This window comes from Octopus bimaculoides, chromosome 5, assembly GCF_046866305.1.
Source record: "Octopus bimaculoides isolate indiv1 chromosome 5, ASM4686630v1, whole genome shotgun sequence".
Taxonomy (NCBI): domain Eukaryota; kingdom Metazoa; phylum Mollusca; class Cephalopoda; order Octopoda; family Octopodidae; genus Octopus; species Octopus bimaculoides.
This window is the reverse complement of record NC_142932.1, coordinates 24923824-24944623: the sequence shown is the minus strand read 5'-3', so window position 1 is coordinate 24944623 and position 20800 is coordinate 24923824. Positions and strand designations below refer to the sequence as shown.

The 20800-nt window shown below is 36.4% G+C and overlaps 1 protein-coding gene across 20 annotated transcripts in view; it reads left to right on the top strand.

The window, feature by feature from the left end:
* LOC106876426 (uncharacterized) overlaps positions 1-20800 on the top strand; it is a 1215830-nt gene that overhangs the window by 810585 nt on the left and 384445 nt on the right. For all 20 annotated transcript variants that reach the window (XM_089352111.1, XM_089352104.1, XM_089352114.1 and 17 more), the window contains one exon: positions 7926-8261. In XM_089352111.1, the coding sequence (XP_089208237.1) occupies positions 7926-8261 (336 nt within the window). The remainder of the gene's footprint in view (positions 1-7925; positions 8262-20800) is intronic.

Here is a 20800-nt window from a genome sequence, read left to right as displayed (position 1 = left end):
GACACTTTCATAGAGTTATTTAATCTGAGGATATCATATGTTGCCTTCTTACCTATCATAATCCTCAACTGGTTGAATATGTAACCTATTCTATTATCATATCTTATATATATATATATATATATATATATATATATATATATAGTTACAGACAGAGACAGATTGAAAGAGAAGCGACAGGCAGAAGAGGAACAGACAAACAGACAACTAGCTAGCTAGTTTAGATAGATAGATAGATAGATAGATAGAGAGATAGATAGATAGATAGATAGATAGATAGATAGATAGATAGATAGATAGATAGATAAATAGATAGATAGATAGATAGATAGATAGATAGATAGATAGATAGACGGACAGAAATACAGACAGACAGATTGATAGATAGACAGACAGACGGAAGACAGACAGACAGACAGACACACACACACACGCACACACACACACAAACAGACACATACATTCATACATACATGCATACATACATACATACATTGACAGACAGACAGAATTTAAATAACTGCATTTCCCACCTGAAGTACTCTCTTTTCTCCTCGTTTACAGTCTTCACTTACGTGTACGTGCGCGCACGCACGCACACGCACACGCACATACGTACACCCACATATACACGCGTGTGTTTGTATGCGGTTGAACGTTAAAAGGAAGACAAGGCAAACGATACATAGATTCTGAGATGAAAAGTTGTTGTTGTTATTATTATTATTATTATTATTATTATTATTATTATTATTATTATCTCATCACCATCATCATCACCATCATCATCTTTCGAACTGTGAATATTGTCGATGAAAGAAGACATATAATAGCAAGAAAGTGATAGAAGGGAAATCGGACGACAGCTCCATTAGTGAAGATAAGTTAGGAATTCGTGCAAGTGTGTTTCTTTTATTCGCCGACGCCATTACAGAGCAGAAAGAAGAAAGAGAAAATACAAAATGGTAGGAGAAGGAAAAAGGACAGGGGAAAAAGAAAGGTAATGAAACTGATGGAGGTGTAGCAGAGATGGGAGAGGAAAAGACGTTAAGAACGAGTAGAGGAAAAGAAAGGGAAAATTAGTAGTAAGGGTCAGAAAAGAGAGAAAAATGGAGGATGGAGACAGATGGAGAAAATACGAACGGGTAGGACAAGATAGACAAGAATTAGAGAGAGAGAATATATATGTGTCTGCGTGCGTGCGCATGCGTGTGATGTGTGAGTGCGCGTTTGTGCTTGTGCATGTATTAATACATGTGTGTTTGTATGTGTATAAGATAGATAGATAGATAGATAGATAGATAGATAGATAGATAGATAGATAGATTAGACAGACAGACAGATAGAGAGAGAGAGAGAGAGAGAGAGAAAGAGACAGAGATTAAAAACGGATATAGATACAATTTTATACACATATTTATATATATATAACATATACATAACATAATATATATATATATATATATATATATATATATATATATATATATATATATATATATATATATATATATATATATATATATATGTGTGTGTATATGTATATATATATAGTTATGTATGAATATATGCATGTATATATCTATCTATATATATATAAATATATATGTATGTATATATATTACATATATATATGTATATATATATATATATATTACATATTATATATATTTATATGTATATATATATATATATTATACATATATATATAAACATACATATATATATATGCACGTATGTATGTATGTGTGTGTATGCATGTATATGAGGAGAGAAGTGGATGGAGAGTTGGGAGAAATAAAAAGAGAAAGAAAACAGAGGGATTGAATGAATAAAAGAATGTAAGCAAAGGAGTGAAATTTGGTGAGAAATAAGTAGAAATTGTAAATTTTAAAGCTGTTAGAGAAAGAAGAAACTGGAGCGAAAGTAAAGTAATGGAGAATGTAAGAAAGAACATTGTGTAAGAATGAGTGAGGTTCGGGGTTCGAGAGGAAAAGTAGAAGAAAAAGTAAGAGAATAATGATGGGGGGAGGGTTGGAAATGGCAAAACAGAGCAGAAGTATCGATGACGCAGACATTATCATAAGTAACATTACAGTCTTCTTTCAGAGGAAAGAAACCATTTGCAAGACTTTTTGATATCAAGTAAAGTGAAGTTTATATTTCTTTGCTACCGTTGCCGAAGATACATTCGTTATCATGTACTTAGTGATGTACTTCGTCAATGATGTCATCAATGCTACCATCGTTGTCCTCTTTTACATGTTAATCATCATCGCAGTCAGTATAACGTTTATAACCTTAATATATAAAGCAGTAAGTCAAGTGTCAAGTATTTTTGTGGGTTCGTTTCTCTTTTTTCTGTCATAGTGAAAGGAGAAAACCGTAGCTATGTAGAAAAAGGTGGAAGAAAGGGAAAGTATTATAAAGTGTTGTAGATAAGACGGCGAGCTGGCAGAAACGTTAACACCCCGGGCGAAATGCTCAGCGGCATTTCACCCGTCGCTACGTTCTGAGTTCAAATTCCGCCGAGGTCGACTTTGCCTTTCATCCTTTCGGAGTCGATAAATTAAGTACCAGTTACGCACCTGGGTCGATGTAATCGACTTAATCCCTTTGTCTGTCCTTGTTTGCCCCCTCTATGTTTAGCCCCTTCTGGGCAATAAAGAAATAAGAAACACGACGGGCGAAATGCTTAGCGGTATTTTGTCTGTCTTTATGTTCTGAGTTCAAATTCCGCCGAGGTCGACATTGCCTTTCATCCTCTCAGGGTCGATTAAATAAGTACCAGTTACGCTGGGTTCGATATAATCGACTTAATCCGTTTGTCTGTCCTTGTTTGTCCCCTCTGTGTGTAGCCCCTTGTGGGCAGTAAAGAAATAAGAATCGTTAACACGTCTACCAAATCCACTCACAAGGCTTTGGTCGGCCCGAGGCTATAGCAGAAGACACTTGCCCAAGGTGCCACGCAGTGGGAATGAACCCGGATCCATGTGGTTGGTAAGCAAGCTACATACCACACAGCCATTCCTGCGCCTAACATGTCTTACCAAACGTGTCTTAAATATAATGCAACAACTTCATGCAGGAAATTTTTTTTTCCGTGTCTAAGGCATTACTTTTATACATTTTGGTTAGACAGCACAGAAACTGCCAAATGAGAAAATCCCACGAAAAACAAGACAGCAAATTGTTCAGAATTTCGGAATCCCCTACATTTAAACTACACTTAACAAACAACAAACGACGGATATCGCGAGATGAAAAAAGATGTAAAAGCTTTGATCTTATTTTTAACTATATCAATGTTCTTTTCTCTTCGTCTTGCTGTGGTTGTTGTTGTTGTTGTTGTTGTGGTGGTGGTGGTGGTGGATATCTGCCGGTCATTTGCGATCGAGTAAAAGCTACAGGCTAAGGCCGTGACAGTCTCGTCTTTTTGTATGTCAAGTACTAAACCGTTCAACGTATCCTTCTTTATATAAGTCGGTAGGACGTATTTTGAAGGATTCTTTGAACTGCTTTGTCTTATAGATAAAACAGCAGCGTGCGTAGATGTTTCCTCGTTGGCTCCGAGTAGAATATCTGTTTTGTAAAGAAGACATTACATTCGATGAAATCGTCAGTAGCATATTACTTACAATCATGTAATCTATAAGATATTGTAAGAAACAACAATAAGAATAATTGGGGTTGCTTTGTAGCAGAAGAGAAATAATATCATATTTAATTCTTTTCTGCAAATAAAATTACCATTCTTATTATTGTTGTTGTTGATGCGAATTATATTTCAGTTGTCAGCGTTGTTGTGTTTCCTATCTTTGCAAAATAATGATAGACAGCCAAAATACTGCTGAAAATGTGATCTTGATATTTGGTTAATCTAAATTATCAATAACAAGGAAGGAAATGGTAGGATACCATGTCGAGAAATTGTATGGCTAATTTACGGATAAATCCTATCATCATGTTATTTAAATATCACTGTACTGCCATATGTACTAGTGTGGTACTACATATATACGTCTGTGTATACACATATACACACACATGTGTGTAGTGATGGATGGATGGATGGGTTAGCGTTCATACATGCAACTCCGACCCTTGTGGGAAACTGCATGGAAACTCGTGGTGTATGTATGTATGCATGTATGTATATATGTATGTATAAGTTTATGTATATGTGTGTGTGTATGTGTGTATGTGTATATATATATATATATATATATATATATATATATATGCGTATATGTATATATATATATATATGTATGTGTATATATATATATATATATATATATATATATATATGTATGTATGTGTATACATACACACTCATATGTATATATATATACATATATATATATATATATATATATATATATATATATATATATATATATATATGCATTTGTCGGAGTTTTTCGCACCCCCTACGCTTGACAATCGGTGTTGGTGTGTGTACGTCCCCGTAACTTAACGGTTTGGCCAAAGAATCCGATAGAATAAGCACCAAACTTTCAACAATAATAAATACTGGGATAGATTTGGGGTAGACTGCATGGCCGCAGTCCAGTTATTGAAGCAAGTAAAACATAAACGATATATGTACATCGCACACACATACATTACATCCATCATGCACACGCATACATGCATACATACATACATACATACATACATACATACATACATACATACACAGGCTAAGAGAATGGAAAGAGAGAGAGGATGAGAAAGTGGTGTGTTAGAATACAATACGAACAGAGAGATCATATTCTCTGCAAACATGTCGACAATCTTTCTCTCAATTCCTTGTTTCTCTTTAATTTTCCTTTGGAAATGTCGATTCGTATTAACGTTGCAACACTTGATTTTTCCTTCACTAGCAGCTCTCTCTGTGTGTAGCTTCCATGTTCCAGCAACCTGTCAGTCAGTGGCTGAGACAACGTTGCTAAACAGGTTGTGGAGAAGCATTGAAAGCTAACAGGAAAAAGGAAAGATATGTTTGGAGGGATTTCTGATGTCAACTGGATTGACTGCCTACTTTCTGAATATTTATTTATTTAACTATTCATTTAATATTTTTAGTCTTCAATGTCGCTCAGTTTATTTCTAAATAATAATTTTATCTGATTTAAGCACATTTCCAACAATTTTGAGGAGAGAGAAGTTAATCGATTACATCGATTCCATTGTTTCATTGCTGTTTTGTTTTATAGATCAGGGTGAGACAAAGGATAAAATCGTCCTTATCGGGATTTGAACTCAAATTCCTGCAAAGAGCAAGAATAAGTGCCATGCAAAGCGTCTAAAATCTGGGGTATGAGTTAATCAATGCCGTTCAAAACTATGACTTGGCTTGTACTTTATTTTATCGACCCTGGAACAGATACTGCAAAAGATTTTATCCGACGCACTAATGATACCGCCTATCTTAATTCTTTCTAACTTTGACACAAGGCCAGCAACTTAGAGGGGAGGAGCACATCTGTTACATCGACTCCAGTACTTGATTGGTACTTATTTTATCGACCCCAAAAGGGTGGAAGGCAAAGCTGACCTCAACGGAATTTGAACTCGTAGCGTAAAAACCGGAAGAAATGGTTTTTTTTTCAGACGCGTTAGAAACTTTACCAGCTCGCTGCCCTTAATAATAATCCTTTCTACCATAGGAACAAGGCCTGAAATTTTGAGGGATGGGATTAATCGATTATAGCAACCCCAGTGTTCGACTGGTACTTAATTTATTGACCCCGAAAGGATGAAAGGCAAAGTCGACCTCGGTGGAATAAAGACGGACGAAATGCCTCAATGCATTTAGCCCGTCTTAACGATTCTGCCAGCTCACCGCCTGACTTAACAACAACAACAACAACAACAACAACAACAACAACAATAATAATAATAATAATAATAATAATAATAATAATAATAATAATAATAATAATAATAATTCTAACTTGTTGTCTCTTGAGGTCTCTGGGTGAGACTTGGATCCAACTTGTACAAATGCAAAACAAAAGTCAAACATAAAATAATAATAATAATAGTGAAGATTCCATTTTATTAAAAAAGCACCAGAACACAAATATTAGAGTACCATACAGTATCCTCGACAATATTTATGCGAAATACATTCATACAGGGTTCAGTCCTACTATGTGGCACCTTGGGTAAGTGTCTTCGACTATGACCTCGGGCAGAATAAGGCCTTGTGACAGAGAAAGAAATAGAAAGGCGACTTTACGTGCAAATCCATGTTTGATAAACTGAGTTGCCTACTCGTTAAAATTTAATGCAAGTGGTTAAGTATTCTAAGAACACTCGTCTCCTTAACGTCATGCACAGCTAGAATCGACAGAGTCAGCAGAACTGTCTACTCAGATTCACTCACAAGGTTTGAGGTCGACTCTGGTTTGTAATAAAAGAGCTTTGCCCAAGGAGCCGAGTAGTGGGATCAAACTCAAAACCTGGTGATTGCGATGGAAACTTTTTAACCGTTGAGCTTACTCGCATACATAACACACCACACGCACACAGAATACATACATACAGACACGCTGCATTCGTGTATGCGTTCTTGTGTAAAACGGGAGCACATAACATACCTATTTTCTGCTCACTGCAATGCTTTGTTACAAGATTAGTTTGATATTATATCCAATTTCATCACCCTCTCATCACTATCACAGCCATCTTCCCACCACTACATTATGTGGGTTTCGTGTTTATTCTCTCTTTATGACATACACATACACACCTGCACACCACAAGCCATTGCTATCACCATCATCATTATTTCAACCACACCTATACAATTTCGTATCCTTTCCTCTCAAACAGGATGCTGGTAAATTATATTGTTTCCGGTGAATTAAATGGTTTTTATTTGTTAGTGGCCGGTTGAGGAGAAAGAAAGGTGTAGCAGCACCTCTGAGCTGCTGCACAATACTGGTTCCTAGTTAACTCCGAAACTAATTTTGCTGCACAGGAAGAGAATAAAGCGGAAGTAGAATTCGTTTCAAAGGGAGATTTCATTAAATTATCAAACAACGTAGTTCCGAATATCTACCTGCATGAATCCATGTAAATCTATACAAATGATAATGTGGCTGTATATATGAATATAATTTCATACATATATACAGATATATACATCCTTACTTTTAGGGGTATCTAAAACTACACTACCAAATATACTTCTCTCTTGTAGGTTGATCGACTTTATAGTGGCTTTGTTAGTTCGATCCGAGTTTTGTTGAATATTGAGATGTTTACGAAAGAAGACGAGAATGATAAAATTCTACTTTGACGTTATTTTATTACCTTCCTTTTGGCAAGACAAAAAGCTTCCCGATTATTGAGTAAATTTAATGTTCGAGGTTCATGCCTTTCCTAAATGTATCAATTGCCTAATATAAACTGGCTACAACTGAAAATTAGAAACAAGAGAAAGGGTAAAAAGAGGAAGAGATAAAGTAGCGATGAATCGAATTAACAGAAACAATGGATTACTTGCGAATTGTCTACGGTTCGTGTCCTTTCATGAAGCATTGCCGTATCCATGACGAATACTATTTATTATCTTTCAATGTTTCTGACTCCTGCCTGGAAATAGGCACACTGAATATATCACTTGTTACTGTAAATAAATGAGATTACTGTATAAAGGTGAGATTTGCGTTGCTATGAACTTGGTCTTTGATACAAAGTGCTTACATCCCATACACATTTGTGCCATTAAATCTATCATAATCGCACCTAAAGAGAAAATTTATTTGCTATCTTCGAACCCATTCCTCCCGACACCTACAATTATTATTTTTTTTTTTTTTTAGAGTAATTATAGCCACCATTTCCCCTATCCGAAATTATATATTTCAGCTTTTATAATTTAATCTTCTCTTTGTTTCTTTGCACAGGACTTAGTGGTTTGGTGGAATCCATGACAAAGTCTGCAAGTTTAGGCGGACGGCAGGTTCTTAACTGCCACGTTTCCTTACCGGTAGGGAAAAAGAAGCCCCACGTGATCCAGTGGAATAAGGCCGGTCTTGATCAGCCCGTCTACATGCGTTACGACAATTACCCACCACAGATTAACGGCCGTTTTGAAGGTCGGCTCAAGATAATCCATGGTATGTCATTAGAAATAAGTCACATCCGAACACAGGACGAAGGCTGGTACGAATGTAAAGTAATATTCCTGGACATTGAAAAATTCACGGGAAACGGCACGTGGGTTTACCTCAAAGTAAACAGTGAGTACAGACATATTTTCCTTACTTTTTTATAATTATTTATGATTTATTTCCTTTTTGACCAAGCCAATATTTCATTTCCAAGTCTTTATCGAAAACACTGAAGTTCTAGTTGACAGGACAATAAAGAGCTGGACAGCAGATCTACTGGTTGTGTCTGACACGAATTGGACCCATGATCAAGCCATTTGACTCATATCGATGAAATTTCATCAAGTTTGGAATAGGTTTCATAGTGAGGTATATTTCACCGATCTAGACAGCGGCAGCTTTAAGCAATTGACAAGGGATTCATAAGCTTAATATTCTCAGTTCAAGTTACTTTTTGACGGCATTGAGTGTATATTTCGGTTTTGTATCATGCATAAAGACTGGCAATGAAGTTTTAAACTTAAACGATGAAATTGTGTGACCAGACTAGCAATCACAATTGATATAAAAGAAAAGAAATTCAGTTTTAATACATCCAGTGGTGTTTAAAATAAGGGATGCTGAGATCCGTAACTTTAGAATCAATTTCAATTTCGGATTCAAATTTTCAAGTTAAAAAAAATTCAGTTCGATTTTCCCAGATTGTTCTGTGTTTTCTTTCCAGTACTGTTTGGAAAGTGCAATATTGATAGAAGTATTTCGAGCTGATAAAATCATTGGCTGTACGGCACAAAATGCTAAAATTTCAGGCCTTGTGTCTATAGTAGAAATAACAATGATTATTATTGTTGTTGCTAATATTAGTATGTTCACTAGTGATGTTGTAGTTGTTATTGTTTTACTGTTGTCTTATTTCTTGTATAATATAGTTCGTTAAAAATAGTTTTTACTTCAAAGAATCTTTTCACTTACTCATTAAACAGGACAGACTGTACTATGACGGATTTTTAACTATAACCAATGAACACTAAAAGAAACATTTCAAGCGTATTATTGCGTTAACTTATTATCATTACCGTTCAATTAATTTCCGAAGACCGAGTATTTGGATTTGCTTTATCACATTCCCAGTAAATAAATCTTGCTAATTTCTTCCTCAAGCAGTTGAATTTTTGTTTTTAGGTGAAGATAGAAGTTATATTTGAACTGCCGCTCTATGGAAAACACATAGTGTGTGTGCGTATGTGTGTGCGTGCGTGTGTGTGCGCGTGTGTGTGCGTCTCTGTGCGTGTTAGAGAAAGATGGAGACAGACAGACAGGCAGATAGACAGACAGAAACAGAGAGACAAAGAGAGTTATCAGCTGGTTTAAACAGTCTTCCAATTAAATTTGGATTTCTTACGTCAGAAACAATTGTTTTTGGTTGATTTTATTGTTGTTATGAGTAAAAGTCAATTTCTAGACAATCTTTCTATGACCTTTTGTTTGAGACTACACAATATAAATCGTGTCTTTGTGAATGTCACATCAATTAATTGCGATACATTAACTTAAATTATCTAAGTTATATGAAAGCCACAGCTCGCCGCGTCCGCAAGATGTGGACTATCAAATGAAGGAACAGTATTCCGGGTTTAGCATAGACGACTCTATATTATAATCTTAGTAACATATTTAACTCACGGGTGGCTGGGATTAGATGATATAATGTAGTATAGCACATAGCTTTACATATGTACATGGGACTAATTCGCACTAGATTCACTGCACCTGGGGCAAAATAAAATGCCTCTAATCATAGGTCCACTCAATGTGGATAATCATGATATTGTCAAAACATTGAAGTGTCGGAACTGAATTAGAGTTTATAAGGCGAGCATATAGGAGAGGCAATTAAAACTTGTTTATCATAGCACAGGAGGCGCAATGGCCCAGTGGTTAGGGCAGCGGACTCGCGGTCATAGGATCGCGGTTTCGATTCCCAGACCGGGCGTTGTGAGTGATTATTGAGCGAAAACACCTAAAGTTCCACGAGGCTCCAGCAGGGGAAGGTGGCGAACCCTGCTGTACTCCTTCACCGCAACGTTCTCTCATTCTTTCTTCCTGTTTCTGTTGTACCTGTATTTCAAAGGGTCAGCCTTCTCACACTGTGTCACGCTGAATATCCCCGAGAACTACGTTAAGGGTACACGTGTCTGTGGAGTGCTCAGCCACTAGCACGTTAATTTCACGAGTATGCTGTTCCGTTGATCGGATCAACTGGAACCCTCGACGTCGTAAGCGACGGAGTGCCAACAACAATCATAGCCCATCAAATAATGAATTGTCTTTCGTATAATAAGACTGCTCACTAAAGTATTTTATCTTTTACCTTTCTTTTCTTTTTTTGTGCATTTCCTTGATGTGCCTTCCCATCGTTCATTCTGAGAAGGTGAATGAAAAAAAATCAGTAGAGCACCGGACAAAATACTTTGTGATATTTGGTTACGTCCGTTTTGTATTCAGAATTTAAGTCGTATTCGTGTTCTCTTTCCTGTTTATCTTTTTGAGGTTGATAAATACCAGTCAATACATAAATATGGGTCACGATGTAATTGACAACAGTATTGCAAGACAGTGCCCCTCCCTTCACTCTCAGTTTTCCGGCTTTCCTGTTTCCTGTTTTCGTACATGGATCCTTACCTTTCTGTCATTAGCTTTGTTGTTCTTTGTCTCCTTCTTCAGCCTTGCTTTCCATTTCTCATGTTCTTTTCCCATTTTTATACTTTTTACTATCATTTGTTCACACATTCTTTCCAGCCTTCTTTCTTAGATTCATGTTTGCATTCTTTCATTTTCCTTAACTTCTTTCTACTTTACTACTTTCTTCCATCCTTTCTTAGTTGCTTTTTTTTCTTCTTTGATGTCCTTCGGTTTATTCTACGCTTCGTTACCAAACTTATTTTCTTTTTTTTTCTCCTCTATTCCTTTCATATTTTTCTTCGTTCTGTTTGGTTCCTTTTCTTCCTTCTCTCCCTACTTTTTCATTTTCTTTCTTTTCTATTTTCTTTTGTGCAAGCAAGCAACAAGGACGGCTCAGCGTCGTGCATATTTAGATAGATAGATAGATAGATAGATAGATAGATAGATAGATAGATAGATAGATAGATAGATAGATAGATAGATATGAATTTCTAAGGAAAGTGGTTGGAATTGCTTGAGTGTGACTGGAGGAGATGTGGGTTAAATAGAGGTGTGGGGCGAAACATATATATATATATATATTTCTAAAAGGGTGTCAAAGAAGAAATTGTAATGGCTAGCACTTAATTCTGCAGTTGAGATCGGAGAGAAGGTAGAAAAAATATTATCAAATAAAAATTACGAATCAATAAAAGACACAAAAGAAACCAATATAATCACGAAAATAAAAGAGATCTCACTATTCCAGTTCCGTTAGTGCAATAAATATAACAGAGTGAAAGAACTGCTTCTAATTCGCATTCTATATTATATGGAAATGTATGATATTACTTTAATCCCTCAACTCCTAAACTCCCACAGAGGCAACCACAAACTTTGTGATCCTTTTAGGTTTATGGCAAATATAAGAGCAATTGTTGGGGTTTTGTTTATGATGTTATGTATACCTTTTAGCTAAGATCATGTGCGAAATGGTTTTATGGAGATTAAATGAATATATATGGATAAATTATTTTTATTTTTTCAGTTGTCTTTTTTTTATTGCGTGCTTTCACTGCACTACTGAGTATTGCCCTGTGTGCGTTAGGCATGTCCAGTATTTTTTGGTTTGATTTTGTTTTGTATTTATTATTGTATTAAAAAGTACTCTATGCAATATGTGTGCGGTGCCAAATAATGTTATTTTCTGTATGTTGTTGTTATTTAGCGCCAGGTATGTCCTAACTGAACAAATCAATAATCAAACGTCATACCAACTTTAACCACTACGTTTCGTTATGGGTATCTAGGACTATATGTCCAATTAGGCTTTTCTTGTCAAAGTGTTAGATATTTCTTGAAAGTCTAGAAACTACGTAGACGCCCCATCATTGGGTCTGTATAATTATAAGCTCTTGGATCTGGTTGTGTACGGCGCCTATTGCCATAGGTATTATTTCTGCTGTCAGCTCTCGCATTATGGTGATGAATATTTCAGTTATTTTTATCGGGATAAATTTCTCTATTTCTTTTAGCAATGTATCATTCAATAAGGACTGATTCTTGAATGAGAACGTACTTTCTTTCTTGGCTGTCCTTAATAATAATACCTGGATCATTATCTTTAATTTCCCTGTCAGAGCTGACATGCACAACAGTATGTTCGCCTTGTAGTTGGCTGAGATAGTTTCAGGGTCAGCAGAATTGTTTGTGTCTGATAAAATACATTGCGCAATGCATCGATGTTTTTATTTATTTATTGATTCATTTATTTTTATTTTTTACTCTTCTGAGATCAAAATCCACCGAAGTCAATTTCGCGTTTAATCCTTTATCAGCCGATAAGGTAACGCAGCAGTCAAATACTGAGCCAATTTTATCCCCTTACCCTAGAAATTTATGGCCCTGTGTCAATGTAAGAAAGTTTTATCATTTGAGGTGGAAGAAATATAACAGCGTCGTACAAAATACTTTGGTGTAATTAATTATGTGTTGAGAGGTTCGATATTGCATGACAATTTATACTCTGTCAAGTGCGTTAATCGTGTTTACCTGGAACGATAAAAATGTGAACTACTTATGCTGTATACATATATGTGTGTGTGTGTGCGGTGTGTATGTGTGTGTTTGTGCACACGCACACACATACACGCACACACACACGACACACACGCGCACACACATACACGCACACATGCACACACACACACACACACACATATATATGTATGTGTGTGTGTACTGTGTCTATCAGATAATGAACATCTGAAGTATTGACGCAGCGTGTGTTTGGATAAGTTGTGAATTATTTCACAATGTATGTTACACAAACATATAATCACTCCCGCTGAGTGAAGAGAGTCTGTAGCTTAACCACAGGCCCCGTTTAAACAGCAATGCTGAAGGTATATTTATTAAGGATACGTATTTGAACTTACTCACAATTTAAATTAACATTATAGATACACAAATATTGACATACACACAGGTACGCATGAACAAAGCCGCTCACACATGCACACACACACGCCCATTACCTTATATTTATTATGCCTTCAGAATACATATGGTTTGGGTATGTGTGGATATTGCAATTTCCTCTGGCTATTTCCGTTATTTGGTACTATATAAAAACTTCTTTCGGTTGAACAACTTATGCTTCTATAAAGCTCTTTGCTATCGTTTGGATTACTCTCAAAATATTGTCTTTGTTCTTTCAATCGAATCGACAATAGACTTGAACTATTCTTGTCTATATTGTCATGTATTTAGAACTTACTTTTTCTCTCTCTCTCTCTCTCTCTCTCTCTCTCTCTCTCTCTCTCTCTCTCTCTCTCTCTCTCTCTCTCTCTCTCTCTCTCTCTCTCGGGTTTTCCATTAGTCTCTCTAACAATTCAAGAATTCAATTAGATTATTCCAAACAATTAGGGAAATATAACGGCCGTTTTACAGCAATGTTAAGACGAAATATTGGGTTGGTGTGATCCGCTAGGTAAATTAATATCTCACTGAAACCAAAGTCAGTTGTTATCGATATTCTTATAAATATTTACTGTATAAGTGTGTGTGTGTGTTCGTCTCTTTGTGTGTTTGTGTATTTATGCGTATATGTTGTTTAGTTCGGGTCAGCCTTGATTGTAGCATTGTCTAACGTGTTCTTCCCTTTTCATGAGAATGTGTGATTCAAGGGAAAGGTAGCTGGTATTTCTTGCAGATCGAATGAACATGTTCAGGCTCGCACGTTAGCCTGTATTTGTGAATGTGTGTATGTATGTATGATCAATTGAAGATATTCACAGCATTCAAACACAGCATTTATTTTCTGACCTTTTTAAGCACATTCTCTCAAAAACATTTATTTAAAAATAATTTTTTTTTTCTTTCGTTATTATTCAATAGAGAAATATTTATCTGACAGATGCATTTGATGAAGCATCAAATGAATTAATTTGATGAGGTACTTAATCCATTCTTTAAGAGAATGAAACAATAATTTTCAAATCAGCTAAGAACCGGTTTTATGTGTGAGTAGAACATTGTGACCGTATGGAAATCACTTCTTCATAAAGGGAGAAAACACACATTAAAGACGAGCCAAGGGAATCTATATGCAACCACTTGACTTGCTGAAAATAGCAACGAAATTTTCCCTTAAAGCTCATCCTACAGTCTTACAAGCAAAATGGTACATTAGATAATGTAGATCTTAAAAAAGATGAGGTGGTCACAGTTGGAACGCCCATGATCATAAGTTTGTTTAATCAGGAATAACATGGACTAAACAACAATAACAACAACAACAACAGCAGACTAAATAAATTATTTAAATTTCAATTCATTTATGTTAATCGAAGACTTTCGGTAAGTCACAAGCATCACAACATCTCTTACAGTCACATAGATACAAATCCCAGGTTTTGAGATTATTTAAGATTATATAAGAAGTATCTCTTTTTTTTTTCTTTTACATTTTTCAATTTAAAACATACCAATGAGACTTTATTTCTAATGAATTTCAAGTATTTGTTCCGATTGAAATCAAATCAAATGAAAAAACAGTATTTTCAGACGATTCTTCTGAAGCGAAATATATACAGATAGATTGATGAAGTAACTGATATATATTTTTTTTTGTCCTTTCTTTTCTATCTGTCGCCCGTTTTTTTTTTCTTGCGTGGTTTCTATTCTCTCTATATAGGTTGCTTTGCATAAACAGATATAACACAATTTGATGGAGGAGATAGTGTTTCGATCCTTCATTTAATTTTTATTTTGTCATTTTTTTAAAAATTTTATTTTATTATATACATTTTTTCAAAACAATGAAACGTATATATAGATGGGTATGTGGGAAAGATAGATAGACGCATTTGTTTTGTTTGTTTGTTTGTTTTTCTTAATTTCTTACAGACGAGACTTATAAACAAACCAAATAATCCATATCTCATAAAAGTTTTTTTTTTTAATATTTTCAATTACTTTTTTAGATTTTTACAAAACTTGTAATAAATAAATTAAAAATTATAAACATATAAATAATTTAATACGAATAAGAATTAATAAATATATGAATTATTCTATTTGTTTTATTTTTTGTTGTTTTTTATTTGGCTTATTTTTTTAACTGTTTGGCTTGTTTTTTAGTGCCCATTTAGAAATAGAAGTTAGACTTGTATACAGTAATTTCTGATTAATAAAAAAAATGTATCAAAGAAATGTTTAATATATGTGTCTGTATCTTTCACCAAAATCGATTAAGAGTTAGACTTTACCATATTTCATGATGAAAAAAAAATGAACATTCTTTAATTCAAGATAATAATAATAATAATAATAATAATAATAATAATAATAATAATAATAATAATAATAATAATAATAATAATAATAATGATAATAAATTAAATAAATAAATAAAATGTTTGCTATGAAATGAAAACTTTCTAACATCAATTTGTGATTGGCAAGTTCAATGTACCGCTTGCGGCATCACCTGAAGCAAAATACATTAAAATTCTTGGTGAATTAATACATTGGTGTGGTTCAAATGGCCAACTGTAAAAGTGTGCCTGTGAAACAGAGACCAGAGCAGAGAGGTCACTTTCAGTCGGTAATCAGGGAAAAATCAAGATCTGTGATCGTCCCTGATAGACCTTAGTCGGTGTCCTATTTCATTTCCTTATATATATGTTTTTATTTTATTTTCTCTTCTTTTGCATCCTTGTTGTTCGTATTCAATGAAGAACCTCAACCCTCGTGTAATATATGCTTCTAATGTTTCTCATCAGTTGTACTTGAGACGTTAAAAGAAAAAGAAATCATTATTCTCATTAATGTCAATGAAGTACTAGAACTGTGAAGTAGCCAGAATTTGTGACCTTAGTCTCTGGTTATAAATCTTTTTCTTATTTTTTTTTTCTTATGAGACAACAGAATGGTGGCATCAGAAGAACAAAGAATTAAGTTCTTTGTTGTATATAGCTACGACTTTTCATGTACTGAGCTTAACTTTGGTCTCATGTGAATTGAGAACATAAATGGCCATAATGAAATACCTATCCGACATTTTGCTTGTGGCTCTAACGGTTCTGTCGTTTCACCGCTCTTGTAAGAAGCACAGCATCACACTAAATGATAACTTCAATACTCACATAATGAAGAAAGACACGAAAGTTTAATCAATTCTTTTGCTGACATGAAAACAAAGAATATTGGTTTAAAATGTTGGCATAAGGCTACCAATTTCGAAGGACTGGATAAGTCGATTACATCGGCCCCAGTGCCCAACTGGTACTAATTTTATCGACCCCGAAAGTATTAAAGGCAATGTTGACCACGGCAGCATTTGAAAGAACTGCATTTAAGCATTTTGTCTAGCGTGGACAACGAAGAATATCGATAAAAACATTGGAGGTACGCACACACTCAGACACATAAAGTTTCATTTTAACCATTCTTTCTAAATTTAGCAAAAGGCCTGCAATTTCAAATGAGGCGCTAAGTCGATTACATCGATCCTAGTATTTGACTAGTACTTACTTTATCGATCCCAGAGGGATGAAAGGCAATGCTGACTCCAGTCAAAGTGTAGACACTTTCTCAAGGTACCACGCAGTAGGCCTGAACGTGAAACTATGCGGTTGAGAAGCAAGCTTTTTACTAATCAACCACGTCTATGTGTGTGTGCGTGTATATATATATATATATATATATATATATATATATATATATATATATATATATACATACATACATACATACATACATATACAGAGAGAGAGAGTAAGAAAGAGAAAGGAAAAAGAGAGGAAGCGTTTGATAGAGATATACAACTGTGAGAGATCACACGATCGTTAGAATAGTAAAATGGTATTCTTAGTGATCTATATAGTAAAGCACTTTTCCAATACTCTTTAACAGTGTGTTAATCTATACACTTCTTTTATATTATATAATAATTCTATGATAACATGTCTTTCTACTCTCTTCGCGCTTATCAGAGCTACGCGTTGTATTTAGAACGTCAAATTAAGCTCCTGAATCTTGTAAAAGCAACCATAATTTCCATATCTAGGAATACAAAAATTATCAGAGCTAAGTAAGCGTCTGAAAGGGAGGTCATTATATTGGGAATTATGAATAAATTCTATGGAGGGATATTGCTTATTAGCGAAATATAAGACGAAACAATACTGGGACATCTGCTTGCGTCTATCATTACTGAACAGTTCTATGAAATTATCGACCCAGAGAAATGGAGATATTTTCTTTTGTCTTTTCCATCTAAACTGAAGTCCAAATTAATCAGTCTTAATCATTAGTTAGACAGCAATCAAGTGTGCCTATAGTTGCATTTACATCTAGAAGCACTTAAGTATGTATGTGTATATGTATATTATATATATATATATATATATATATAAATAGAAATCTAGAAATCTAGATGGATATATCATACACAAACGCACACATATATGTGCATATATTTGTGTATGTATCTATGTACGTTTGTATGTTTGTATGTGAGTAATGTAGGCATGCATATATATATATATATATATATATATATATATATATATATATATATATATATATATATATATATATATATATATATATATATATATATGTTTGAAACTGGTGATTCTCTCAGAGCTTCACGTTCAAAGTGATCGTTCAGGCGACAACATCTGTGTTGTCGCCTAAAAGCTCGCATCGAGTGAGAAATTCTGAGTAACGACAGAGGGAATTACTAGCTTCGAGCAAAATAAATATACTCTATAACATATATTTAATATTTCTCTCGTTCATTTCTAAATGGAAATGGAAAGTCGTGATAGTTATTATTTTACCACAACTTTGTATGTGATGTAAGCGAATGACTTGAACCATGATCACAATCAGATTGCCACGGAGTTAATTCCTCTCTGAAGTGTTGAAACATATTGATCTATATATTCAATTATATACATTATGTGTGTTTGCACGCGCGTGTGTGCGTGCATGTAAGTGTACGCGCGCGCATGTGTATGTCTGTGCCTACACTCATAGAGAAACACACACACACACACACACACACACACACACACACACACACAGATAGATAGATAGATAGATAGATAGATAGATAGATAGATAGATAGATGGATGGATGGATGGATGGATGGATGGATGGATGGATGGATGGATAGATAGATAGATAGATAGATAGATAACTTTCTTTTATTAGCCACACAGGGCTGCACACAGAGGGGACAAATACAACTGTAGAGCTTTTCTTTAAGAAAAAAAAAAAAAAAAAATCCGATCAAAAGGGATCGGTAGGGAAAAAAAAAATCCGATCAAAAGGGATCGGTAGGGGCAAAAAAAAAGGGTGGGTATCGTATATCACAGAAAATGTCAATTGTGTAAAATGGGGGTAACATTAGGTTTATCCATGGAGAGAAAAGCCTACGGAAAAGACCATGGTAACCTCAGCAGGGAACAGACACATGAGAGCGAAGTGCTCTCTCTCTCTCTCTTTTTTTTTTCTTTTTTTTTTTTTTCGATTTATAGGATCATGCTCAAAGAGGTATCGTCACTCGCACGCACCATCTTTGCTACATTCACCCACCTTTTAATGAAACTTTCACGAGACAAAAACTGTCTCTCTATTCTCACCTTCCTTTTCAAGTGATACTTGAAAAAGTTGAGCGATTGGCCAGAGAGGTAAGTTTTCGTCTCTAATCCTTTCGCTCGGGTCCACCACATACATTCTTTCACCATGGCCACCAGTATGATGAACACTGCCTTGCCTTCCCTGTTGAGGGACGGTGGTGGAGCAATTTGCACAATAGACTCGGCTGACAGGCGGACGCGTCCCACACGTGACAGCAGCCGTTCGGCATAAGCCCACAGGTCGGAAATCTTTGGACACTGTGCGAGTGCGTGCAGAACGGTTTCGTCGCTCTGACCGCATCTCGGGCATGTCGGTCCGGTGTGTCTCGAACCGTGTCTGTAAAGCTTATCCCGAACGGGTAATGCTTCTCGATAGCACTGCCAGGCCAGGGATCTCTGGTGGTTGTCCATAGGTCCCGGCCCGAAAGTTGTCCTGAACAGGCGGGTCAGGTGTTCCTCGTTGACGCCCAGATTCTGCCCGAGATCGTCGTCGCACCTCCCCTCCACTAATCCTCTATAGAACGCTTTTGTGGAATTAAAGTTGCACAAGATTGGTCCCGGACGGCAGAGTTGCTTGAGAGCAACGCGACACTCGCGGTGCCATTCGCCGAGCCTAGGTCTCTGTTTAATCCACGACTGCAGTTCGGCTAAGGAGACGAGCTGCGGGAAAGCGCGCCGCACAAACGGCGACCACACCTGTTCACCGTCGTCTAGGAAGCGCCGGAGATGTCGCAGTCTCAGCGCATGTCTGCGCATCATCAACCACGGCATACCCAGCCCTCCATTTAGCGGCTGCTGACAGCAAATGGATCGCCTAACCATCGGAACGCTTCCCTTCCACAAGAAGCGGAAGAGTATGCGTTCCAGGTTGGTGATGGTAGGGTCGGGACAAGGCACGACAGTCAGACGGTATTCGATGACGGATGCAATGTACGCATTCGCCACCTCCGCCCGACCTTTTAGGGAAACCTTCCTGTCGGCCCATTGCCGGGTGAGAGTGACCACCCTAGTCGTTATTTCGCCCCAGTTCTTCTCCATTTGGAGGTCCGAACCGAACCAGACTCCAAGCAATTTAACCGGCCCGTCGGTCCAGCGTCCCACAGTGGAGACGCTGTTAGACGGCATGGGCTTGCTTCTCCAGGTGCCGAGCCGCAAGCCCACTGACTTATCCCGGTTAATTGTTGCTCCCGTTACCGCTTCGGATTCTTTTAGCCTCTCGCCGACCAGCTCGATGTGCTTTTGGCTCGACACTATGACGGTGACGTCGTCCGCGTATGCAGACACGCTCGTCCCACATCTCAGCTCTCGTGGGATGCCCCTCAGCGTCGCCAGCTTCCGCAGTAGAGGCTCAAGAGTCAATACATACAGAAGGGCCGAGAGGGGGCATCCTTGACGAACCGAACACATGATGCCGAAAGGTCTGGATAGATGACCGTTTACGCGAACTACCGAGCGGATGCCGCTGTATAAGGCAGCGATCCAACCGCGGAAGACGGGACCGAAACCAGCCGCTATGAGGACAGCTTCCAAGTAGTGATGGTCTACCCGATCGAAAACACAAATACAGATGAGCGTGTTTGTGTAATCATGTGTGTATATGCGTATGGGTATGCTGAGTATAATTATTTGTCTGTTACAGTACTTTCACTGGTATGGTATCGTATGGGCCGGACTATTCATATGGATATCACACCATTCGTATAATCAGAGTGCAAGTTAAAGGGGTTGGGTGTTGAACTCAGGTGCCAACCAGAAGGGAAGCTACTAATTTAGAAAAATTAAGTTGTCTCCCTTGTGAATTCAGTGCCCATGATGTAAAATGGTAACAGTATTTTTAAAACTGTGACATT